The following is a 26,447-nucleotide window of genomic DNA, read 5'->3' as shown; positions in this document are numbered from 1 at the left end:
TAAAAGGTAATACATTTTAAAAGTGTAATTATAAATATTAAGGCCATATTGAAGCTTTAGCTTCTATGTGCGCAAAGAATAGCCGCTCGGATTGGAGAGGAGGCAGAGCGTGTGTTAAGCTCTTCTGAATAAATTGGCCTGCGGGAGCATATGTGGACACATTATTATAGGATGACTTGGGAGAATGATGATCTGCAACTGACAGCGCATTCAGAATCAGAAGTAAAAATACAGCCAGACTGACCTGCTACTATGCCTGATCCAAATCGAATGAAACATGTAAATTACAATCTGCCATTATTCAACTGACATTTTTACTGTAGCCTAGAGTAGAAGTTAGTACTCGCTTGAAAACAAGAATGGAAGGATTTATTGCATTGTGGTGTTGTAGGCTAGTCTGCAATTATATTGCCCCAAAACAAAATCAATAGGGGAGCTTGTTGAGCTGTTTGTCATGTCTGCTTTCCTGCACAATGATGCATCTTGCATCTCCACTGCCTTTTAGGTATTCCTATTTGTACTTGTGGTTTCATATTGAAAATGTATGCAGCTTTGAATGCTTTTATGTGTGGTATGATTGCTCGTTAGCCTATACCAGATCTGCACAAACGATCCACCTAGCATTATTGTCACTATGATAGAGGGCAGGATGGATCGTTAGACTGGTAGACTATACTGACCTGTGGTATTGTAAAAGTTAGCACAAGGAAAAAAGCGTAGTGCTTAAGGGAACTACCAAAACACCTTGATATAGGGGAGGTGCATGCAAGCAGATGAGTAAATGTGGCTAGTTATATAGTAAAACCTGCAACTAGATCATGTAAACCAGGTAAAATAATGCACTACCCTCCAATGTGCCCCCCCCCCAAAAAAACACAACCCTCCCCAAAGCAAAAAAAAATACATTTGACAACCCTCCCCTATTTTGGAAAACCCTCCCCCCCAGTAAATTGCAATCTGTCCCTTAGCAAAAGGTAAACAAATATGTTTGCTTTACATAACTTTTTTTGTGTGCAGTTTTAAAGATAATTTCCTGCAATATTACACATTTTGCCATGGGTTGGGGAGATTTCTTTTGCAGTTTTAAAAGCAAATTTCCTGCAATTCTACACATTTTGCCATGACTTATGCCATGTTAATATTATATCTAAGTGACTGGGGGTGTATTCACTAGGAACCAAATGGCTAGAAACGGGGAGGGACCTACCTGAATTTGTCCAATTGTTTCTGTTGAAAACGTTTTCTGTGGCAAAAAAAATGGCTACGGTGTGCACTAATGCATACACCCAAGCACTTGTTCCTTGTGTTGAATGTCTGTGTGCCAAAATGTGCTGGCGCCATACGTGTCCTTCTCTATTGTTCACAGATAGTAACCATTCATCAGGAGCCATTTGTCTATGTCCAACCCACAACAAGTGATGGAACTTGCCAAAAAGAAAAAACTGTAAATGGACTTAAAGATGTCCAGAAAGTTATATGCACTGGCCCCAATGGAACCATCCCAGGTAATAAGACAGCCACAGGATATACACAAGTACTAGTTCAGTATAGTGTCAGTCTGTATTGGCTGTATATGTTGATTTGCTCTCAATATAATTTTTTTGATTTTGTGTTTGTCGTTTGTCCATTATAGGACAGCCTATAGTACCCCAATGCTGCTACGGCTTTTGCATTGACCTCTTGATTAAACTAGCAGATACCATGAACTTCACCTATGAGGTTCATCTGGTGGCTGATGGGAAGTTTGGTACACAGGAGCGGGTAAGTAAGATGATCATATGGTTCTGTAGCTTTAGAACCGAACCCCCTTGTGCTATGGAATACCATCCTCAAGGTTCAAGGTAATCTTTATTATCACACAGAGAAATGCAGAACATGCAACACTCGATGCAGTGCAGTACTGGCTACATGTGTGGTATAGTATGGACTACCACATATGAAATGACAATCAATGTGTATTCCTGGGTGTTATCTTCCACCTTCACCACAGTTCATATTTAATGACTTTATTGGGACCCACAAATGACAGACCAGTTCATTCGATTTGATTTAATTTTGTCTGTATACTGTGTAGGCTGCGAAAGGGCAATGTTTTTCTAGACAAAATCACCAATTGAAAAACAACAACAACAGATAATGAATGGATATTTAAAAAATTGTCCAGTAGGCAAAATCTTTGCTAACTGCAATAATATAAGGGTACATGTACAGGTTATGTGCATAATGCTAAAGTGCAATTTAGTCCGACATCTTATATAATTGTAGGATCGCATTCGTGATCAAACCGTTTTTGGCTGATCCAAGCATCAATCAGGTTTGGAAATGTCGATTAAGTATGCAGTGGATGCCCCTCTCTTTCTATATCAGGTAAACAACAGCAACAAGAAGGAGTGGAATGGAATGATGGGAGAACTCCTGGGTGGCCTGGCAGACATGATTGTGGCTCCGCTCACGATCAACAACGAACGCGCCCAGTACATCGAGTTCTCAAAACCCTTTAAGTACCAGGGGCTTACCATCCTCGTGAAAAAGGTATGCTGCTCTTACTCCTGCTGCTCAGACAGGCACCCATTGAAGCTATTGTTTTCTTCCTACAACTATGACCCAGTATAGTACTACTCACAGTAGAGTGAATGAGTCACTGGCTGTTGTTTGACTGTAGGAAATACCACGCAGTACTTTGGATTCGTTCATGCAGCCCTTTCAGAGCACCCTGTGGCTGCTGGTGGGTCTATCGGTCCATGTGGTGGCGGTGATGCTCTACCTATTAGACCGGTTCAGGTAAAACAACGACATGTCTGTGTACAGTAATAACCTGATCACATTAATAATAATATAGGCCTTTTAGCAGCCACTTTTATCAAATGCTACTTACAGTCATGCATACATTTTCATATGGGTGGACCCAGCGGGAATCAAACACATGATCCTAGCGTTGCAAGTGCCATACTTAACCAATTGAGCCACATAGGATCAGGAAATTCCCCATACATTTCCTATGCCACAGGTTCCCCGTGCATTTGTAATGAACAGCTGAAATAATTGTTTATGTCTGTGGCAAGTGAAACTTAACACAACACAGGCACGTGAAATAAAGAACTGCACTGACATCCCACTGGGGACAGACGTCAGCTCAACGTCTCTGACGCTCGTCGGATGTGGCAGCGCTTGCAAACTATTACAGACTACAAAGGGAAGCACAGCTGAGAGCTGCCCAGTGACATGAGCCTACCAGACAAGTTAAATAACTTCTATGCTCGCTTCGAGGCAAGTAACACTGAAACATACATGAGAGCATCAGCTGTTCTGGCCGACAGTGTGATCACGCTCTCCGCAGCCGATGTGAGTAAGAGCTTTAAACAGGTCAACATTCACAGACGGATAACCAGGATGTGTACTCCGAGCATGCGCGGTCCAACTGGCAAGTGTCTTCACTAACATTTTCAACCTCTCCATGTCTGAGTCTGTAATACCAACATGTTTCAAGCAGACCATCCTGTGCCAAAGAACACTAAGGTAACTACCTAAATGACTACCGACCCGTAGAACTCACGTCTGTAGCCATGAAATGCTTTGAAAGGCTGGTCATGGCTCACATCAACACCATTATCCCAGAAACCCTAGATCCACTACAATTTGCATACCGACTCAACAGATCCACAGATGATGCAATCTCTATTGCACTCCACACTGCCCTTTCCCACCTGGACAAAAGGAACACATATGTGAGAATGCTATTCATTGACTACAGCTCAGCATTCAACACCATAGTGCCCTCAAAGCTCATCACTAAGCTAAGGACCCTGGGACTAAACACCTCCCTCTGCAACTGGATCCTGGACTTCCTGACAGGCCACCCCAGGTGGTAAGGGTAGGTAAGAACACATTCGCCACACTGATCCTCAACACGGGGGCCCCTCAGGGGTGCGTGCTCAGTCGCCTCCTGTACTCCCTGTTCCCTCATGACTGCATGGCCAGGCACGACTCCAACACCATCATTAAGTTTGCCGATGACACAACAATGGTAGGCCTGATCACCGACAACGATGAGACAGCCTATTGGGAGGAGGTCAGAGACTTGACTGTGTGGTGCCAGGACAACAACCTCTCCCTCAACGTGATCAAGACAAAGGATATGATTATGGACAACAGGAAAATGAGGACCGAGCACGCCCCCATTCTCACTGACGGGGCTGTAATGGAGCAGGTTGAGAGCGTCAAGTTCCTTGGCGTCCACACCAACAAACTAACATGGTCCAAGCACATCAAGACAGTCGTGAAGAGGACACGACAAAACCTATTCCTCCTCAGGAGACTGAAAATATTTGGCATGGGTCCTCAGATCCTCAAAAGGTTTTACATCTGCACCATCGAGAGCATCCTGACAGGTTGCACCACTGCTTAGTATGGCAACTGCTCGGCCTCCGAGGGTAGTACATACTGTACGTCCCAGTACATCACCGGGGCCAAGCTTCCTGCCATCCAGGACCTCTATACCAGGCGGTGTCAGAGGAAGGCCCTAAAAATTGTCAAAGACTTCAGCCACCCTAGTCATAGACTGTTCTCTCTGCTACCGAACGGCAAGCAGTACCGGAGTGCCAAGTCTAGGTCTAAGAGGCTTCTAAACAGCTTCAACCCCCAAGCCATAAGACTCCTGAACATATAATCAAATGACTACCCAGACTATTTGCATTGCCCCCCCACTCTACCTACATGTACATATTACCTCAATTACCTCGACATTGGTGCCGCCGCACATTGACTCTGTACCGTCAATTCAAAGTGAATTCAACAAAGATTTGAACCTTGTCATTGGATTTATGTTGATTACTTTTTGCATATCCAATCAGTTTTCCACATTTTGTTCAGAAGGAAAAATATTTTTGTTGTTGAAATTAAGTGGAAACAACGTTGATTCAACCAGTTTGTATCCAGTGGGATAGGTTAGAGGTTTGGTGTCTTGAAAGAGACCTGAGCTCACATGTGTTTTGTGTGCACCGCAGCCCATTTGGAAGGTTTAAAGTGAATAGTGAAGAAGAAGAAGAGGACGCCCTCACCTTATCCTCCGCCATGTGGTTCTCTTGGGGGGTCCTTTTGAACTCCGGGATAGGAGAAGGTAAATATCAACTGGCCTAAGTCTATGTATGTGTCTGAAATGGTACCCTAATCCCTAGATAGCACCAAGTGGACTACTGTATATAGGAATAGGCTTTCACTTCAGATGCAGACTACCTCGTAGAAATTACATACTGTATAGAATATTGTAATTTATTAATAGAAACATACAGTATATAGTAATTCAATAGGATCTTTGTAGACTACCTATTCAAGTGGACATTGAAATTGGCTGCTGTTAACTGAGTGACTATATTTGTGTTTGTGATTGTGTTTGTAGGAGCACCCCGGAGCTTTTCAGCAAGGATCTTAGGTATGGTGTGGGCTGGATTTGCCATGATCATTGTGGCATCCTACACAGCCAATTTGGCAGCCTTCCTAGTGTTGGACCGGCCTGAGGAGCGCATCACCGGCATCAATGACCCCAGGGTGAGCACACACACACACTAAGGGTGATTTCACACTTGGTCCTTTTCAGTCAATTTTTTTGAACTCGGTAATGAAAGCAGTAATTTTTGGTGCAGTGTGACCTCAAAAGAGTCCCTGAATTGAACCGAACTGAAACCATCTCGAGAGGTGGTCTGGGTTCGGTTCACTTGAATTCCGTGGCGCATTTGCCTTTTTTAGGGCAATGTGAACACAAATCTCCCCAGGTTCACTTGTCATTATTCCTGCACCACACACTAGACTGCTGCCACACCATTTCCCCTGCCATAACCCTTCACATTTGGGCCAAAAAAAAAGAGAAGGTGTGTAGGTTCGTGGGCAAAACATGTGCTGTTTTTGGATATTGATTAAGGATTATCAAGGATTCACAGAAATTCCAATATGTGTGTTATTACTTCAAGATGATTTGTTTGCAAAATGTGATCTATAGGCTAAGAGCTGTTTATTCTATTGTGGGGTTTGAATTGTGTGTGAAGACAACAACATATTTGATGAGAATCACAACATAGGGTACAAAATATTGTATCTCTTAAAGGGGCAGTAACCTAAATTGGGTATACAATTTTTCATCAAGGATCTCTCTGTACTTTGCTCCGTTCATCTTTTCCTCGATCCTGACTAGTCTCCCAATCCCCGCTGCTGAAAAACATCCCAACAGCATGATTCTGACACCACCATGCTTCACCGTAGGGATAGGGCTAGGTTTTCTCCCGATGTGACGCTTGGCTTTCAGGCCAAAGAGTTCAATCTTGGTTTCATCAGACAAGAGAATTTTGTTTCTGATGGTCTGAGAGTCTTTAGGTGCCTTTTGGAAACTCCTAGTGGGCTGTCATGTGCCTTTTACTGAGGAGTGGCTTCCGTCTGTCCACTCTACCATAAAGGCCTGATTGTTGGAGTGCTGCAGAGATGGATGTCCTTCTGGAAGGTTCTCCCATCTCCACAGAGGAACTCTAGAGGTCTGTCAGAGTTACCATCGGGTTCTTGGTCACCTCCCTGACAAAGGCCCTTCTCCCCCAATTGCTCAGTTTGGCCGAGTGGCCAGCTCTAGAAAGAGTCTTGGTGGTTCCAAACTTCTTCCATTTAAGAATGATGGAGGCCACTGTGTTCTTGGGGACATTCAATGCTGGAGCAAAATGTTTTGGTACCTTTCCCCAGATCTGTCCCTCGACACAATCCTGTCTCGGAGCTCTACGGACAATTCCTTCGACCTCCTGGCTTGGTTATTGTCAGTTGTGGGACCTTATACAGACAGGTGTGTGCCAAATCATGTCCAATCAATTGAATTTACCAGAGGTGGACTCCAATCAAGTTGTAGAAAAAAGATGATCAATGGAAACAGGATGCACCTGTTTAATTTCGAGTCTCATAGCAAAGGGTCGGAAAATACCTATGTAAATCAGGTATTTCTGTTTAAAAATAATAATAAATTAGCAAAAATAAATTAAAAAATGTTCTCGCTTTGTCATTATGGGGTATTGTGTGTAGATTGTGGAGGATAAAAAAAAAAATCTATTTTAGAATAAGGCTGTAATGTAACAACATTTTGAAAAAGTCAAGGGGTCTGAATGCTTTCCAAAGGCACTGTAGACCCCGATTAGCTCTTCCTTGGGTCCAGCAACATTAAGGCAGTTTTATACAATTAAAAACAGATTTCACAACACATTAATTGTGTGCCCTCAGGCCACATGTGTACGTGTGTGTATAGTGCGTATTTTATCATGTGTGTCTTCACAGTCCCCGCTGTTCCATAAGGTGTATTTTTATCTGTTTTTTAAATCTGATTTTACTGCTTGCATTAGTTATTTGAAGTGGAATAGAGTTCCATGTACTCATGGCTCTATTTAGTACTGTGCGCCTCTCATAGTCTGTTCTGAACTTGGGGACTCTCGAGAGACCTCTGGTGGCATGTCTTGTGGGGTATGCATGGGTGTCTGAGCTGTGTGCTAGTAGTTCAAACAGACAGCTCTGTGCATTCAACATGTCAATACTTCTTACAAATACAAGTAGTGATGAAGTCAATCTCTCCTCTACTTTAAGCCAGGAGAGATTGACATGCATATTATTAATGTTAGCACTCCATATACATTTAAGGGCCAGTCGAGCTGCCCTGTTCTGGGACAATTGCAAGTCCCTCTTTGTTACACCTGACCACACGACTGGGCAGTAGTCCAGGTGTGACAAAACTAGGGCCTGTAGGACCTGCCTTGTTGATAGCATTTCTTATGAAGGCAGAACAGCGCTTTATTATGGACAGACCTCTCCCCATCTTAGCTACTTTTGCATCAATATGTATGCATTGTTCAGATATAATTACAACATACACTGAGTATACAAAACATTAACAACCAGGCGCACCGGTTTGTGTCAAGAACTGCAACGCTGCTGGGTTTTTCACACTCAACAGTTTCCTGTGTGTATGGTCCACCACCCAAAGGACATCCAGCCAACTTGACACAATTATGGGACGCATTGGAGTCAACATGAGCCAGCATCCCTAGGAAGGTGTTCCTAATGTTAGATGTACTCAGTATAAGTGTACCGTAATCAAATGAAATAAATTATAGTACCATAATGTTTAGCAGGCATTAGTTTGTATCAAGTATGCTTTGAGCATTTGGTCTGGATTGGTGTCATTGCATGCCACATCCTTGGCCTGAGGGAGGGTGGTCAGCTCATGAGGATGGCAATCATACATCTTCGTATTTTTTATCATTAATTTTACAGTATTGTATTGAACTCAGGGCCGTGTACATACCTTTCAAAAATACCAAAATACCAAAACAAAAGGTTACTTTAGAGACTGGAAGGGAAAAGGGGCATGTGCACAGGTAGAGCCCTATCTGTGCACTTGCCTGATTGATGGTTTGAAAAAAGTTGCATTAAAAGCATGAGCTCTGCTTAGTTTTTTTGTACAGTCTGTACACACTTGATCAGTCTCTCATTCACAATTTAACAAGCACTTGATAATGCCTCGAATTTCCCGGTAAATATATAATTCCCAGGTGATAGGCTACTATTGTCACCCATCAGACTATTATTGATTTAATCTTGTCTTTACATATACTAAATAATATACAGTATTTAATATACACCTACTCATTCCAGGATTTTCTTTATTTTTACTATTTTCTACATTGTAGAATTATAGTGAATACATCAAAACTATGAATTACACATGGAATCAGATAGTGACCAAAAAAGTGTTAAACTAATCAAAATATATTTTATATTTGAGATTCTTCAAAGTGACCTCCCTAGCCTTGATAACAGTTTTGCACACTCTTGGCATTCTCTCAACCAGCTTCATGAGGTAGTCACCTGGAATGCATTTCAATTAACAGGTGTGCATTGTTAAAAGTTAATTTGTGGAAAGTCTTTCCTTAATCCGTTTGAGCCAATCAGTTGTGTTGTGAAAAGGTAGGGGTGGTAAAAGACCAAGTCCATTTTATGGCAAAATCTGCTCAAATAAGCAAAGAGAAACAACAGTCCATCATTATTTTAAGACATGACGGTCAGTCAATCCAGAAAATTTCAAGAACTTTGAAAGTTTCTTCATGTGCAGTCGCAAAAACCATCAAGTGCTATGATGGAACTGGCTCTCATGAGGATCGCCATAGGAAAGTATTTGCTTAAATCACTGGACAAAACAGGTGGTTATTAGAGACAGGCTTCTATTTGAGCCAGGCATCTATTTCCTTAATGCATACAGGTTTTGCTCATTTGCATATTTAATTGTTGAATTCCAGCATTCACCTCCAGCACCTCCTGCACTAACGTGTAGTTTACACACTATATCACATTTATTTTGTCATAATATATTTTGTCATAATATGCCATAATATGCCTTTATTTCAAATAAAAAACTTCCTTGGCATAATCATTATTCTCCTCTTTGACTGTTATTCTTCAGGAGTTTTTACTTAAACCATTAAGGGGCGATCGGACAATTTATTGGGGTCTGTACTCCCGAAGTTGTTGACTGTTTTTGTGCTTGCCAGTTAGCTAGCAGTTGTCAGCTGTTAGCAGCCAATGGCTAGCAGTTTCTTTCTGCAGATAAAAACGGATGATTGTCAATTTTTTTTTGAGTCATTACTGAATTATTTACTGTAACAAATCAAACATTAAACCTTGTAAACAAGACATGGTCATTCATGTTAACCTTGTAAACAATTTATTTAGACCGGTGTTTATTTGAAACAGGTTTATTTGCTGAAATGTGTGCCATTGTCCGGCTATTAAAAAGGGACAGGCGGCTATTTGAGATTCAGCGTTTGATTTAATTATTATGGTATTGTTGTAGTTCTTCTGTACGTGCCTCAGTTCGTAAAAGTGTGGCTCTAGCAACATTAGAGTTGTGGGTTTGATTCCCACTGGGGTCACATATGAGAAAATGTGGACTCACTGTTGTCACTTTGTATGAAAGCTTATGCTACATAAATGGTATACTGTATTTTACCGCATTACAGTACTGTATGCAATGCAATTTTAGCAGTGCGAACCCATGTGTACCTCCTGTTCTCTTTTATGCACTCCTTGACCCAGAATGCACCACGCGGCCTATTAAAAATGACCGGTTAGCATTCCCATTGGAGTTAAGACTAATGCTAACAATATGGCGGTCTTTCGCTAAATCGTCTTTGTCTCTGTCTTCTCCTTCATTTTAGTCTTTTTGGTAATAGGAACTCTTAGAGAGGGCCCAAATAGACCTTGGGTGAAAAGCTATTATTGAAAGTCGGCAGTATAGGGAGTGTAGAGTAGAGTAGTAGTAGTACTTTATTGATCCCAACTTGGGAAATTGTTTAAATCACCACAAGCATCATCAATGATTACAAAGACACACATATAAAAAATACATGCACCTGATGCACCTAGGATCAATGAAAGATTGAGATGGATTTGAAATGATAAGAAATGCTGATGGCATTCTGGGGAAATAAGCAACAACAACATTCATTGAGTGCAGATATTTTATGGGTGAAAGCTTATGTAAAGGACAGTCATGGAGGATGACTGACTGAGTGCTGTGCCTCTGTTTGTGTCTCTGTGTCTCAGCTGCGAAACCCATCAGACAAGTTCATCTACGCCACAGTGAAGCAGAGTTCGGTGGACATCTACTTTCGGCGCCAAGTGGAGTTGAGCACCATGTACCGCCACATGGAGAAGCACAACTACGAAAGCGCTGCTGAGGCCATCCAAGCTGTGCGCGACAAGTGAGCAACAGCTGTGGCAGCTCCAGGGGATGGGGGTGGGGGGTTAATACTCTGAAAATTCCAATGGGGGAGGCCATAATGCTGAATGTACAGTATTTATGCTATCCCAGGTGAGCAATAGTGCGAGGAAGACAATAATGACATGATGTGGTTATCTAGTGTGCATTTTCATACACTCATTCGTTCCCATTCCTCCTCTTCTCTGTTGTCCGTGTCCCTCCCTCCCTCAGCAAACTGCACGCGTTCATCTGGGACTCTGCCGTCTTGGAGTTTGAGGCATCACAGAAGTGTGACTTGGTGACAACAGGAGAGCTGTTCTTCCGCTCCGGCTTCGGCATAGGCATGCGGAAGGACAGCCCTTGGAAGCAAAACGTTTCCCTGTCCATTCTTAGGTGAATATTGGCCAACAACAAGATACAATTGAAGCAACATGCTACCATACAATATTATAATAAGGGTCGTTTCCTGGACACAGATTAAGCCTGGTCCTAGACTAAAAAGCATGGTCAATGGAGAGTCTCCATTGAGATACTGTAGCTTTTCAGTCCCAGCCTAAGCCTAATGTGTGTCCAGGAAACCACCCCATAGTATACTCTATGTATTGTATCAGTATTTACTGTTTGAGACCTAACCTAAAGTATGATCTGGCTCTTCTCCCATAACAGCTCTCATGAGAATGGGTTCATGGAGGAACTAGATAAAACATGGGTGAGATACCAGGAGTGTGACTCCAGAAGCAATGCCCCAGCCACCCTCACTTTTGAGAACATGGCAGGTATGTACGGTTCTCCAATTTAGTCCATAATGATACAGAAATTAGAGGAAATGCAAATAGTAAACTGGTGTGTAAGGAAGTAGCCCCCCTTGTCTGAGCCAGAACGTTAGTCTATAGCAGGTGTGTAGGTATTCAAATTGGTGTGAAGGTATTCCTTTATCTGCAGAAGTTTGACAGATTATTGTCATTAGGTTTATTGTGTTCAAAATGGTTCTCCATGGAGGATGCAGGGGCCACTGGAGACTTGGGTTAATAGTATGGCCTGTGCACCGCAGGCAGTAAAATAACAGGTTGGCACGTCCAAATTGCCTCCTAACAGGTGTGTTCATGTTGGTTGCTGGGGGTATCGTTGCTGGAATCTTCCTCATCTTTATTGAGATTGCGTATAAGCGCCACAAAGATGCCCGCAGGAAGCAGATGCAGCTGGCCTTCGCTGCGGTCAATGTGTGGAGGAAGAACCTACAGGTATGATCTGCCCGTCTTCACACACAGGCCCCAACAGGGCAGCACTTCAGACAACATCCTGTAGAGTAGGGTCTCAAACTCGCAACTCGCAAGCCATATCTGGATCTAATGCGGCCAGTGGGGATCTTAGTAAATCCGGTCAGCGTTTGTAAAAAAAATAAAAAAATAAACTTCACTGGGGATAGACTTATAGTCTGTTGTTGAAATCTAATTAAATTCTTTGCCTTTGCCAATTCAATAATTATTCTACCCTTTTTCCATTTATTTTGAGATTGTCGCAGGTAACCGCCATTGGAGAGTGATTCATGTGGACAGGATTAGAAAAAGTTACATTATAACCTTCCACAGAGCTAGTTGGGTATTATAGAAATTGAGCTGCATGCTACTTCTCTAAATTTGGAAATGACTTATAATGACAGATCCATGTTTTTTTGCACTCCAAATCCCTCCCAAAACATGAATGTAACAAACAGCTGCAAGGATATTTGCAGCTCCACATGCATACGTACAGCACACTCCCCTGCGCCTGTGAAAGGACTGATTTCATTATCCTCATCTTCAGCTGCTGTGTGTCTGAGCGCACAAGGACACGGCCGGTCCCCTGCCTGGAGGGGACGATGACCCCCTTCCCCCATCCCCACCCCTCTCTCTCTGTGAAGGGCAGAGTGGGGGAGTGCAGTGGGGGGGTGCACCAGGGGAGTGCACCCCGGTGAGTGCAGTGGGGCACCAGGAAGCTCTGATGTTGCTGTACAGTCAGCCAGATGCACACTGGGCCCGGCTCTCTCACTAAAGGGCTAGGCTACTAAATAGCACAACGGGTGGCAGCCAAGCATTTCCTGGTCAATGGTCTCTCTTGACGCACATCATGTCCATGTACTGTTTGTAAAGCGGGATCGGAAAGTAACAGGACTTTGGCCTTTTGTGTCTTGAAAGGCTAAGCGGGCTAGCTTTGGTTGACACACCATATAATCCATATTGTACAAGCCAGTGCTTGAAGTGGATCTGAAACAGGTGCCAATGATCATAATATTTTTTTAAGCCGATATTCAAGGTGCCGGTACTATGTGCTGGTGATCACCGACCCAACTCAAGCCAAACAATACAAGCCATATAAGACTCTGTAGTAGCATGCAATGCTCCCAGCCACTGATTAAATCCTCCAACAGTTTAGAGAAACCTTTTTTTTTCTGAACATGGTCTAATTGGTTGTAAAATGTCAAAGTTGAACTTGAGCTATATATTTCTTAATTACATTGACGATTGTGTCAAGTGGGACCAGCTAATGTGAATCTCATTTCATGAAAATGTTCTCTGGTCCAAAGCGTTAGTGTGCGTTCCTCTAGTAGTTGCTGACCGGAAGCAACTTGTTGTCATTTCGCGATGGGACCAAAGCTAGTGGCTGCTTAGCTTTGTAGGTCCTTTAACTTTTTGTCATCTGTGACTACTAAATCAAATCAAATCAAATCAAATTTTATTAGTCACATACACATGGTTAGCAGATGTTAATGCGAGTGTAGCGAAATGCTTGTGCTTCTAGTTCCGACAATGCAGTAATAACCAACAAGTAATCTAACCTAACAATTCCACAACTACTACCTTATACACACACAAGTGTAAAGGGATAAAGAATATGTACATAAAGATATATGAATGAGTGGTGGTACAGAACGGCATAGGCAAGATGCAGTAGATGGTATAGAGTACGGTATATACATATGAGATGAGTACTGTAGGGTATGCAAACATAAAGTGGCATAGTTTAAAGTGGCTAGTGGTACATGTATTACATAAAGATGGCAAGATGCAGTAGATGATATAGAGTACAGTATATACATATGAGATGGGTAATGTAGGGTATGTAAACATTATATTAAGTGGCATTGTTTAAAGTGGCTAGTGGTACATTTTTACATAATTTCCATCAATTCCCATTTTTAAAGTGGCTGGAGTTGAGTCAGTATGTTGGCAGCGGCCGCTAAATGTTAGTGGTGGCTGTTTAACAGTCTGATGGCCTTGAGATAGAAGCTGTTTTTCAGTCTCTCGGTCCCTGCTTTGATGCACCTGTACTGACCTCGCCTTCTGGATGATAGCGGGGTGAACAGGCAGTGGCTTGGGTGGTTGTTGTCCTTGATGATCTTTATGGCCTTCCTGTGACATCGGGTGGTGTAGGTGTCCTGGAGGGCAGGTAGTTTGCCCCCGGTGATGCGTTCTGCAGACCTCACTACCCTCTGGAGAGCCTTACGGTTGTGGGCGGAGCAGTTGCCGTACCAGGCGGTGATACAGCCCGACAGGATGCTCTCGATTGTGCATCTGTAGAAGTTTGTGAGTGCTTTTGGTGACAAGCCGAATTTCTTCAGCCTCCTGAGGTTGAAGAGGCGCTGCTGCGCCTTCTTCACGACGCTGTCTGTGTGGGTGGACCAATTCAGTTTGTCCGTGATGTGTACACCGAGGAACTTAAAACTTTCCACCTTCTCCACTACTGACCCGTCGATGTGGATAGGGGGGTGCTCCCTCTGCTGTTTCCTGAAGTCCACAATCATACTATATTCGAGGTACACTACCAGTTGAAAGCAGAGGCACCAACATTAGATGCCTGTGTATAACTTCTCACCAAAAGATACTTGATTTTCAGTGTTGGCAGATTGTTAAACCTGATGCAAGCTGTTGGGGAAGATTTTTAAAAAAGCAGTTTCATTTGAAGTATTTTCTATCTCAATGGACAACAATGAGGTGAATTTTGCTGCAAGTCTTCGCCTGCTTGTGCCAGAGGCCATAACATTGGGTTGGGCACTCCCACACACTACCAGCCATAGGGTCATTACTATAGGGCTCCCAATTACAATAGTACAGTTATCAGGTTTCAGGTAAGACCCAAGTGTAGACTGTGTAGAAGTAACAATGTTTATTGTTACAACAGGGGCAGGCAAACAATAGGTCAAGGCAGGCAGGGGTCGATAATCCAGAGTAGGGGCAAAGGTGCAAGACGGCTCAAGGTCAGGCAGACGGGCTCGAAGTCAGGACAGGCAGTGAAGTAGACAAGGACAAGTGAAATAGATCAGGCCGTGACAACAGTAAAAGCATTTCCTTGTTCAGTTCAACGGAGAGAGCACTTACTGTTCTTTGAAGCTTTGACAAATTGTCTTGTTCTTTCCGACTACTGAGCCGTGAGGTAAACAAGTCTAAATACATCTCCTTTAGATGTTGTATTTGGTATTGTTTTCTAAGGAAAGTGAAAAACACAAGCAAGGCCGGCTAATATTTGTGCTGGGACATATCCACTGGGCCACTGTGTATTGTTGTAAGGTCAAATGAATACCGTACAAATGCTCATTATGTTAAAAGATGGATGCCCTGCTTTTGACTGGATGATGTATTATTGATTTATGTGTGATTTATACTCTAAGCCGTATGAAGGGTGTACATGTCCATATTTAAACAACAATAATGGCAGACGAACAACGGGCACCAGTGAAAAACGTGCCCTAATTTCAGGTGCACTACATGTACTGTATGCTTCTCGACCAACTATATTTCTCCCCATATTTGAAATGCATGACTAGTCATCTGTTCTCGGGCTGTATTAGCATTTCAAACGATTCCAGACAGCCCTCTGATCAAGGCGGTGTTGTTGAGCAACCTCATTCAATGGTGAACGGTCTGAGAAGGCTGCAATGAAAAGGAGATGAACACAATTGTGGAGATTGTAAAGGGGGATTCTGCAATGATTTCACCGTTGTTGTTGATATCCTGGATGTAATAATCTCTTGAATATACTGATATACCGTGTTTCAAAGGGTAAAACGTGAAAAGAATGTTCCAAATGATTTAGACATATAAAACAAATCACAAAGCAATATACAGTATTTGGCTATTTATAATCAGACTCCCTTATCTGTTATGTGGAATCGACCTGGTCCATGCTTTTTGAGGAGTCAAGGACTATTAGGGGATTATAGCCACCAAGAAGACGCAAGTTCATGTGGGACAGTGCTGGCCTATAGGTTCGACATCATATCACTCATTCTACATACTGTATCCCTTTTGGTTTTCCTGCACTGCATGTTTTCTGGTTGAAGTCACACCCACTACCAAAATCTACTTTCCCTGCTCCTCCTAGTCTTCAACGCTCTCTTAGTCGTGGGAGAAACGCCATTATACTCGTGTTGGTATAACGCAAAGGGACCTTGTTGAACTCCACATGGTTTATTGATTCGGCGGTCCATATTTTTTCCACGATCTTACTGATCATTGTGTAACCAGCGCCCCCCCCCCCCCCTAAAAATATTTTGCTCTGCCTTATTGTTGTCTTTATTGCATTCGTTCTAGCTCATTTTCTTTGCTCACGCTTTTGCTTTTCGTCTTGAAGTAAAATAACCATGGATGGTTCTTATTTTACTGTACCATGCCATCCGAGGCAGTCCTCAAAAAGTAGCCAGAAGAAATATACCCAGATCTTAATAGTAACCCGGCTCCAATTATAGGATACTTTATATGTCCACATGGCATTGGGTGTAGACAGAAAGTGGACATGAGATACGGGACCATATTAAAGCTGGTAATTGAAATGGAGACTAGTGTAACTACTCTGCATGTTACTCTGCAGGTTTGGTGTACAGTAATGTAGTCGTGTGTGTGTGTGTGTGTGTGTGTGTGTGTGTGTGTGTGTGTGTGTCTGTCTGTCTGTGTGGTGGTGGGGGGGGGGGGGGGGGGTTGCACTGAGACCAAACACACTCCTTCATCAGGGAACACCAATAATGTTTCTACATATATATTTATTTTAGGATAGGAAAAGTGATAGAGCAGAGCCTGACTCCAAACAGAAAACCTCTTTTAGGTCCATCAGTACCAACCTGGCCTCCAACATCAAGAGACGTAGGTCCTCCAAAGACACGGTAAGGAGTTGAAGGAAATTACACCCTCCCTTGTAATTCTCTCTCTTCCTCTCTTCCTTTACCTCATCCTTTTTTCTCTCTTCTGTCATCTCTCCTCGCAAAACGTTTCATTCCAGGCTCTTGTCAGTCACCCTCACACATGGAGTTACAGTCATGGCCACGTGTCTGTCAGTCAGTCATCGATAAACCATCCAGACATTTGTCCTAAACCAAAGAAGGAAACCGATATGAGCAGGAGTAGGCAGTCTAAAGCTACGGGCTTTAATTTTCTTTGATACATTTTTTTGGTGTGTTTTTAATGACTACTATGCAAAGGGATACAAGAGCTAGTCATTATGCTGGTCTTTCTCCTGTGGCTAAACTAGACACCATTTTGGTTTGTGCTCTCCTTTTTAGTTGTGTATGTGTGTTTGTCTCCTTTCACTGATTGGTCTGTGTGGCACCTTCCTTTGTGTGTGTCACATTTTGTGTGGTTGTTGTCATATCCTTTCATTAAAAAAAGAATGGCCAAGAAAAATCTAAATGCACCGGGTAACAGACTTTACATTCTCTTTTCTTTCCACAGACTTTCCATTTTTAGGGATCTCCTGTCGAGTGTGTTTGACCAAACAATATGTACTTGTAGTGTTTCAATCAACAAATGCTGCTGGGAATGAAAGGAGATATAATATAATACAGTGGCTTTGAAAATATTCACTCCCCTTGGCATTTTCCCTATCTTGTTGCCTTACAACCTTGAAATAAAATGGATTTTTGGGGGGTTTGTATCATTTGATTTACACAACATGCCTACCACTTTGAAGATGCTAAATATGTTTTATTGTGAAACAAACAAGAAATAAGACAAAAAAACTGAAAACTTGAGCGTGCATAACTATTCACCCCCCCCAAAGTCAATACTTTGTAGAGCCACCTTTTGCAGCAATTACAGGTGCAAGTCTCTTGGGGTATGTCTCTATAAGCTTGGCACAACGAGCCACTGGGATTTTTGTACATTCTTCAAAGCAAAACTGCTCCAGCTCCTTCAAGTTGGATGGGTTGCACTGTGCACAGCAATCTTTAAGTCATACCACAGATTCTCAATTAGATTGAGGTCTGGGCTTTGAATAGGCCATTCCAAGACATTTAAATGTTTCCCCTTAAACCACTCGAGTGTTGCTTTAGCAGGATGCTTAGGGTCATTGTCCTGGTGGAAGGTGAACCTCCGTCCCAGTCTCAAATCTCTAGAAGACTGAAACAGGTTTCCCTGTATTTCCCTGTATTTATCATTCCTTCAATTCTGACCAGTTTCCCAGTCCCTGCCGATGAAAAACATCCCAACAGTATGATGCTGCCACTACCATGCTTCACTGTGGGGAGGGTGTTCTCGGGGTGATGGGAGGGGTTGGGTTTGCTCCAGACATAGCGTTTTCCTTAATGGCCAAAAAGCTAAATTCTAGTCTCATCTGACCAGAGTACCTTCTTCCATATGTTTTGGGAGTCTCCCACATGCCTTTTGGCGAACACCAAGCATCACTCTTCCGTAAAGCCCAGCTCTGTGGAGTGTATGGCTTAAAGTGGTCCTATGGACAGATACTCCAATCTCCGCTGTGGAGCTTTGCAGCTCCTTCAGGGTTATCTTTAATCTCTTTGTTGCCTCTCTGATTAATGCCCTCCTTGCCTGGTCTGTGAGTTTTGGTGGGCAGCCCTCATGGCAGGTTTATTGTGGTGCCCTATTCTTTCCATTTTTTAATAATGGATTTATTGGTGCTTTGTAGGATGTTCAAAGTTTCTGATATTTTTTTATAACCCAACCCTGATCTGTACTTCTCCACAACTTTGTCCCTGACCTGTTTGGAGAGCTCCTTGGTCTTCATGGTGCCGCCTGCTTGGTGGAGCCCCTTGCTTAGTGGTGTTGCAGACTCTGGGGTCTTTCAGAACAGGTGTATATATACTGAGATCGTGTGACAGATCATGTGACATTTAGATTGCACACAGGTGGACTTTATTTAATTAATTATGTGACTTATGAAGATAATTGGTTGCACCAGATCTTATTTAGGTGCTTCATAGCAAAGCGGTTAATACATATGCACGCACATTTTTAAACACATTTTTTTTTTTTTTTTTTTCTGAAACAAGTAATTTCTTTCATTTCACTTCACCAATTTGGACTATTTTGTGTATGTCCATTACATAAAATCCAAATAAAAATCCATTTAAATTACAGGTTGTAATGCACAAAAATTGGAAAAACGCCAAGGGGGATGAATACTTTTGCAAGGCACTGTATATGCATGCCATTTATGTCATTGCGGATTGCGTATTGTCCTGATGATAAATCTCAAACAAACGTTTTTATGTTGAACTTGGTAATTTAATGACAATCATTTCTACACTAGATTATCCAGAACTCAACACGATCGTTCCAGGAGTCCTGGAACTGTTTATGGATACATGAATACTGTATATATGGTTACTGTAGCAGGATTCATTTACATTTAACATTTACATTTAAGTCATTTAGCAGACGCTCTTATCCAGAGCGACTTACAAATTGGTGCATTCACCTTATGACCTCCAGTGGAACAGCCACTTTACAATAGTGCATCTAAATCTTTTTAAGGGGGGGGGGGGGGGGGTGTCGGAAGGATTGCTTTATCCTATCCTAGGTATTCCTTAAAGAGGTGGGGTTTCAGGTGTCTCCGGAAGGTGGTGATTGACTCCGCTGTCCTGGCGTCGTGAGGGAGTTTGTTCCACCATTCCACCATACATTCATACTGAATGTAGTTTTATAATAGCCTGGTGTGCTGTAGCTAACTCTTTGTGATGCCATACATGTTTGGTGTGACAATGGATGAACTCAGAGAGGACTTACTTGACTGAAGCACAAACAGACTGGAGCACCAGGCTACAAAGTCTAGACATTGAGCATTGATATTGTCAGCTGAAGATTTTAGTCATTTCAAAAACTGTTTATTTTGTTTTACTTTTTGCCTCCAGGTTCTGCCATCCAAAGCAGTTTGTCAATCTTCTAGAGCCCTGTCTCTGTAGACAATCAATCCAATTTTATTTTTATATTAATTTTGTATTATTATATAGTGATAAAAATAGGTAGCCTAAAACTACCCACAAAAAAATGTCTACACTTTTATTGGAATTTACCCATTTATTTTTGTTGTAACCATCCTATTATTTTATATCAGTGTTTATTTATAAATGGATTTCAACGGATTGTAAGTATCGGTATCCACACCATATGCCACACTGCTTCTTTCCACCTCCTTGGTTGTTGTGGAGTAGACCAGTGTTTCCCAACCCTGGTCCTGGAGTACCCCCAACAGTACACATTGTTGTTGTAGCCCTGGACAAACACAACTCATTCATCTTATTGAGGGCTTGATGATTAGTTGACAAGTTGAATCAGGTGTGCTTGTCCAGGGTTAAAATAAAAATGTGTATTGTTGGGGGTATACGAGGACCAGGTTGGGAAACACTGGTGTAGACTGTTGTCATACTGTTCGCCTGTCTGTTGGCAGGAGGTGCTGTGAGCTATGATTCGGAATGTGAAGCTGTACCTAAAATTGTAACGGCATTGGAAACAGTGAGGTCACACATGTTCAGTAGTCAAATGTTGTTGAACGTCGCAGATAGAAATGCCATGAATAAAACGGATGTGTTTCCTTATTCTACATGTCAGAAAGGCATGTTTATTCTACATACAGTAGCATATCTCTATCTTAACGTTCCACAACGTTGTACCCTTGGTACAATCTCATTTTCGTGGAATATCATGTCAACTTCTTACATTTCCTTTATGGATTTCTTGGTCACAACAAGAATACTTGACCCAAGAAAACATTTTTTTTAAGGTGGTGGTAATTTTGAATGATAAATAGCTTCATGCCTTTCATCCACTGTATTATAATCACTTTTATACAATGGTAATTGGTAATCCGTGGTGAAATGAACTATTTCTCAGCAGGACAAAAACATCCGTGCCTGGATATTATCATGTCAGTTTCCATGGTAACCGAGGATAGGCCATTTCATAGACCCTTTGTAACACCAAACTGAAGATTCTTCCCAACACTGATGATAAATTGTGTTCTGTGCTCCAAAATGTCAGGGTATGAAATTTAGCATTCATTTAAAAATCCATATTACACTTGCAGGCAAAATATGCAAAATGGGCTGGGACAACACATCTCTGTATAAATCAATACCATACAGCCGGAAAAAAATCCAGTTACTTGGCAACAACACTGTAGCTTAGTCTCACATCTGTGACCTTGCTTTGTTTATTGATCAGCATGCACAGTTCATAGGCTCCCTGCGGTGCTGAGCTTGATCTGTCCAAACAACCATTCCGAATCACAGGCAAACACTGCCTTGCGGGGGGAGGGGGGGGGGGGACTTGATGAAAAGTATGACATAATTATGTTACATAACATTTGTTGTGTTGTATGCACCGTGAATATATATGATGTGAGTACAGATGAAATAATTTGTTCTATCTTGTGTTCTTCCCATACTCTCTGCAGCCTTATCCCACGGACATCACAGGCCAGCTCAACTTGTCAGACCCCTCTGTCAGCACGGTGGTGTGAGAGATTGAGAGAGAGAGAAATGAGAGGACTGAAATGAGAGAGAGGATCCTGGTTTGGAGACAGAAGCTGGTCCATTGCTGCTACGCCACCTGAGCCATTGCCCATCCTGTTCTCTATCTACCCACATAGAACATGTGTTCTGCTCATTCCCCACCAAACACGACAGGCGGGAACTGGATAGCTGACATCCCACTGACAAACTGTGCCAATTCACAATGGAGCCAAACCACCTGTTTTTTCCCACACAGAGGCCTGACCCAGCACAATGATAGCTTTAGGTTTATTTTTTATAATCTGCCTGCTAGAGTCATGTAGTTGTGTACTTTACGTGTGAAACAACAAGAAATATATACATTTTCTGATCATGTCATTCGCAATACATCGTCATGCACTGTGTTTCTGATTTCAATAAGCGATAGATTTAATAGATCATGTTTAAGAGTATTTTGTGATGTCAATGTCTTACTACCTCCACTTATTTAGACAAACCTTAGACATGTAGGCTACTGTAGTTAGATGTATTTGACATTGTATTTTCATAAGGTTTTCCTGTGTTCCATTTATCGACAGGTTTTTGTTAGCTTTAGCTAATACGATGTAGTGTGGCAATAACAATGGACAAGTTGTCAATTTATAAATTAGCAGCATACAGCTATGTTAATATCTAAGTGTAAATCCAAGTTAAACACACTTTGTCCATTGTAGCACTCATATCAGCTGCAATCCCTTTCTTTAGCTATAGATGTCTTTCTTAGCCCCTTTTATGTGTTTATTTACTTCATTCTCTCAGTGGTACAGCATTGATTGCGTGGCAGACTATTCTCAGCATTCAACAATACTACAATGTTTCTGAGCCAAACGTCTTTGGCATGACATCGGTGAAGGAGTTGCCATCAACAGAAATAGACTGGTAACCACTAGTGCTGTAGGCTATGTTGTTGTTCATTCAAGAAAATTGCTCTCTACATTTGTCGGTTTGACAGTGTTACATGGTCATTAATGCAAATCAATTTATCAGTCAACATCAAGTCTCTCTATATAGCCTATATAGTGCCTTCAGAAAGTATTCAAATTGTGTTGTGTTACAGCCTGAATTCAAAATTGATTAACTGTTGTTTTTTTTTCACCCCTCTACACACAATACCCCATAAAGACAAAGTGAAAACATGTTTTTAGACATTTTTGCAAATATATTGTAAATTAAATACAAACATATCTAATTTCCATAACTATTCAAACCCCTGAGTCAATACTTTGTTGAAGCACCTTTGGCAGCGATTACAGCTAGGAGTCTTTCTGGGTAAGTCTCTAAGAGCATTCCACACCTGGATTGTGCAACATTTGCACATTACTCTTTTCAAAATTCTTCAAGGCCTGTCAAATTGGTTGTTGATCATTGCTAGAACAACCATTTTCAGGTCTTGCCATATACTTTCAAGTAGATTCAAGTCAAAACTGTAACTCGGCCACTCAGGAACATTCACTGTCTTCTTGATAAGCAACTCCAGTGTAGATTTGGCCTTGTGTTTTGGGTTATTGTCCTGCTGAAAGGTGAATTAATCTCCCAGTGTCTGGTGGAAAGCAGACTGAACCAGGTTTCCCTCTAGGATTTTGCCTGTGTTTAGCTCCCAACTTCTCCTTTATTTATTTTATCCTGAAAAACTCCCAAGTCCTTAACGATTACAAGCATAACATAACAATACTCATAACATGATGCAGCCACCACGATGCTTGATAATATGGAGAGTGGTACTCAGTAATGTGTTGTATTAGATTTGCCCAAAAGTGTTAATTGCTTTGCCATAATTTTTGCAGTATTACTTTAGTGCCTTGTTGTAAAATATGATGCATGTTTTGGAATCTTCTAATTATGTACAGACTTCTTTCTTTTCACTCTGTCAATTAGGTTAGTATTGTGGAGTAAGTACAATGTGGTTGATTCATCCTTTTTTTTCTTCTCCTATCTAGTTTTCTCCTGTCATAGCCATTAAACTCTGGAACTGTTTTAAAGTCACCATTGGCCTCATGGGGAAATCCCTGAGTTGTTTCCCTCCTCTCTGGCAACTGAGTTTGGAACGATGCCTGTACCTTTGTAGTGACTGGGTGTATTGATACACTATCCAAAGTGTAATTAATAACTTCACCATGCTCAAAGGGATATTCTACGTCTGTTTTAAAAAAAAAAACCATCTACCAATTGGTGCCCTTCTTTGTGGGGCATTAGAAAACCTCCCTGGTCTTTGTGGTTGAATCTTTGTTTGAAATTCACTGCTCGACTGAGGTACCTTACCGATAATTGTATGTGTGGGGTACAGAGATTAGGTAGTCATTCAAAAATCATCTTAAACACTATTATTGTACACAGTCCATGCAACTTATGTGACTTGTTAAGTACATTTTAGCTCCTGAACTTATTTAGGTTAGCTATAACAAAGGGGTTGAATACTTATTGACTCAAGAAATGTCCGTTTATCATTTTTCATTAATTTGTCAAATAAAATTAAAAACATAATTCCGCTTTGACATTATGGGATATTGTGTAGTCCAGTGACACAACATCTCAATGTAATCAATTTTATATTCAGGTTGTAACATAACAACGTGGAAAAAGTCAATGGGTGTGAATACTTTCTGAAGACACTGTGTCTCTCTACATAGTCTCTTTTATATCATGCCATTATTGAGGATATTGTGACGTGTACATGATTTCTGGATGTTTTGAGCCTAGACTGCACTGACAATGATTGTCTCTCTTTGGCTCAAAATATCCTGTAATGATATCTATGTTATCGTGGTGTGTATATTATGTATATGTGTATATAAATATATATATATATATATACATATATAAGTTCTTTCAACCTTAGGGGCGTTCTGGTAATCGGCTAAGATGGCTGTTGTAGCTGTGTGATTAACCCTATAAGTTAATGACCTATACTACTTTGTATTCCTAATATAATAATATATTTCACTATATCACTGTATTTTTGCTTTATATGTGAGATTAGATTAATAAAATCCCTCACCCTTTCCTATTTCTCTTACTGCATTTACACCGACATTTAGTCTGTCAATAGCAAATTGATTAATTGCAAAAACTACATATTGTAAAAAAGTTTGTTTCCTGCAAAAACCTGTCAGAGATCCTTCGGTGTAGCTAAAGTGTATCCTGGCATGTTCCTGACTCAAGATCTGAAACACTGTTTAGCACTTTTGTCTTAAAGATCCAATGCAGCCGTTTTTATCTCAATATCAAATCATTTCTGGGTGACAATTAAGTACCTTACAGTACTGTGATTGTTTTCATTTAAAATGGACAAAAAGAATTGCTTGAGCAATTTCTCAAGCAAGAATTTAGCTAGGACTGTCTGGGAGTGGTCTGAGTGGGGAGCGGAAAACTGGAACTCTCTTTCTTATTGGTTTATTAACTAATTTACTGCCAAAACTCCATCCCACCAAAACAGGCTGAAATTTCAGGCGGTCTTTTCAAACAGCTCTTACACTGAAAGGACATTATCTTAATTTTCACAATTTCACAGTATTATTCTAACCACATGGTGTATATATATAAAATATATATATATAAAACAAAGGGAAAACAATGTTTTTGACTGCACTGGGCCTTTAAACAATCAACATGAGGGCTTTGCTCATAATTGTGAGAAATTAAGAATGTGAAATATATACCTGTAACTGTTACTATACCTGTATTTTATGGGCCGAGAAGATGTTATTGTGCAATAGGCTCGTTTTAAATGTTGATGGTTTTAGAGAGAGACATGAATTGATCTGTCTGGAATAATTTTTGAATTTTTTATTATGGTTTCAGTATTGACGGGCTCAATTTTGCATAGGTGTTCCATTTATCATTCAAGTGAAATAATGTGGGGAAATATATTAATTATTACTTATAACAATGTAGCCATCAACTAGAGATCGGAAGTTTAGCTTTGGTTGTGTCAATGTTCTCATGGATACTGAAAATATACCTAAATGATTATGTAAGTATAATAATTATTAATGAAGTTTAAATTGAGGTAGAAATATTTGATAATCTAATTTCTCAAAACAGAGTATTTATTCAGAATTGTAACTCGAAATGGTTGGGTTTGTTTAGGCTGTGAAAATTTCTGTTCTGTTAGCCAATAAAGTTCAGTAGTTGCAATGCTTGGGAAAACAGATTACATTGGATTGTGTGATAGCACTACAGACTGTGATTAAATTGTACAATTGTCGTTCAGGCGACTCAAAACATATTCAACAACACAGTTCTGTATTATTTTAATGTAAAATTACAATTTTGCAGGGCTTTAAGATATAGTAAGTTACTATAACTTGATTATCAATCACTACCAAATGTGCTTTGAATATCATTCCTATATTGTGTGAATAATGACTATACATTATAATATCTGTTTGTAATAGAAATCAGTTGTACTAATAAAATGTCTGATATATTAAATGCTATTTGGACACACGTTAATTTATTCAACTTTTGATAAGTAACCTAAACAATAAAGGCAGCATATAGCCCACTAGATCTTGTCACGAATACCACCGAAGGTAGCTCCCCTTCCTGTTCGGGTGGTGCTCGGCGGTCGTCGTCGCGGTCTACTAGCTGCCACCGATCCCTTTTTCCTTTTCGTTTGTTTCTGTCTAATTGTTTTCATCTGTTCCTTGTTGGGGTTTTGGGATGGGTGTTATTTATGTTAGTTTTGCCCGCTGGTGTTTGTGCGGGCTTGTTGGTTGTTACGTTTGGTGATGTATCATGTTTTGTTTTGGGTTTTCGCTGTCCAGTGTTTGTAATGAGGTTTGGGGTTTGTTTAGCGCCAGTGTTTTGTGCATTCACCCATGTTTTGGAACTGTTACGTTTTGAAGGACATTAAAGCGTTTTCCCGTTCATTTCGCTCTCTGCATTTGGCTCCTCACTCATTTCACTCACCCGTCGTTACAG

General features: G+C 41.1%; 1 protein-coding gene across 4 annotated transcripts in view; it reads left to right on the top strand.

Annotated features, from left to right (window-relative positions):
• Nucleotides 1–25,960, top strand: part of grin1b (glutamate receptor, ionotropic, N-methyl D-aspartate 1b) — a 59,779-nt gene extending 33,819 nt beyond the window's left edge. For 2 of the 4 annotated variants that reach the window (XM_055920519.1, XM_055920517.1), the window contains 12 exons: nucleotides 1,367–1,505; nucleotides 1,634–1,761; nucleotides 2,368–2,532; nucleotides 2,663–2,781; nucleotides 5,004–5,116; nucleotides 5,396–5,544; nucleotides 10,615–10,772; nucleotides 11,003–11,164; nucleotides 11,438–11,547; nucleotides 11,867–12,012; nucleotides 16,794–16,904; nucleotides 21,428–25,960. In XM_055920519.1, coding sequence (XP_055776494.1) covers nucleotides 1,367–1,505; nucleotides 1,634–1,761; nucleotides 2,368–2,532; nucleotides 2,663–2,781; nucleotides 5,004–5,116; nucleotides 5,396–5,544; nucleotides 10,615–10,772; nucleotides 11,003–11,164; nucleotides 11,438–11,547; nucleotides 11,867–12,012; nucleotides 16,794–16,904; nucleotides 21,428–21,493 — 1,566 coding nt within the window. In that variant the 3' untranslated portion in view covers nucleotides 21,494–25,960. The remainder of the gene's footprint in view (nucleotides 1–1,366; nucleotides 1,506–1,633; nucleotides 1,762–2,367; nucleotides 2,533–2,662; nucleotides 2,782–5,003; nucleotides 5,117–5,395; nucleotides 5,545–10,614; nucleotides 10,773–11,002; nucleotides 11,165–11,437; nucleotides 11,548–11,866; nucleotides 12,013–16,793; nucleotides 16,905–21,427) is intronic. The other 2 variants (XM_055920521.1, XM_055920520.1) reach the window with 1 other exon arrangement.
• The last annotated feature ends 487 nt before the right edge of the window (nucleotides 25,961–26,447 follow it).

This window comes from Salvelinus fontinalis, chromosome 4, assembly GCF_029448725.1.
Source record: "Salvelinus fontinalis isolate EN_2023a chromosome 4, ASM2944872v1, whole genome shotgun sequence".
NCBI lineage: Eukaryota > Metazoa > Chordata > Actinopteri > Salmoniformes > Salmonidae > Salvelinus > Salvelinus fontinalis.
The sequence above is the reverse complement of the archived record's forward strand: the minus strand, read 5'-3'. Positions and strand labels throughout refer to the sequence as shown.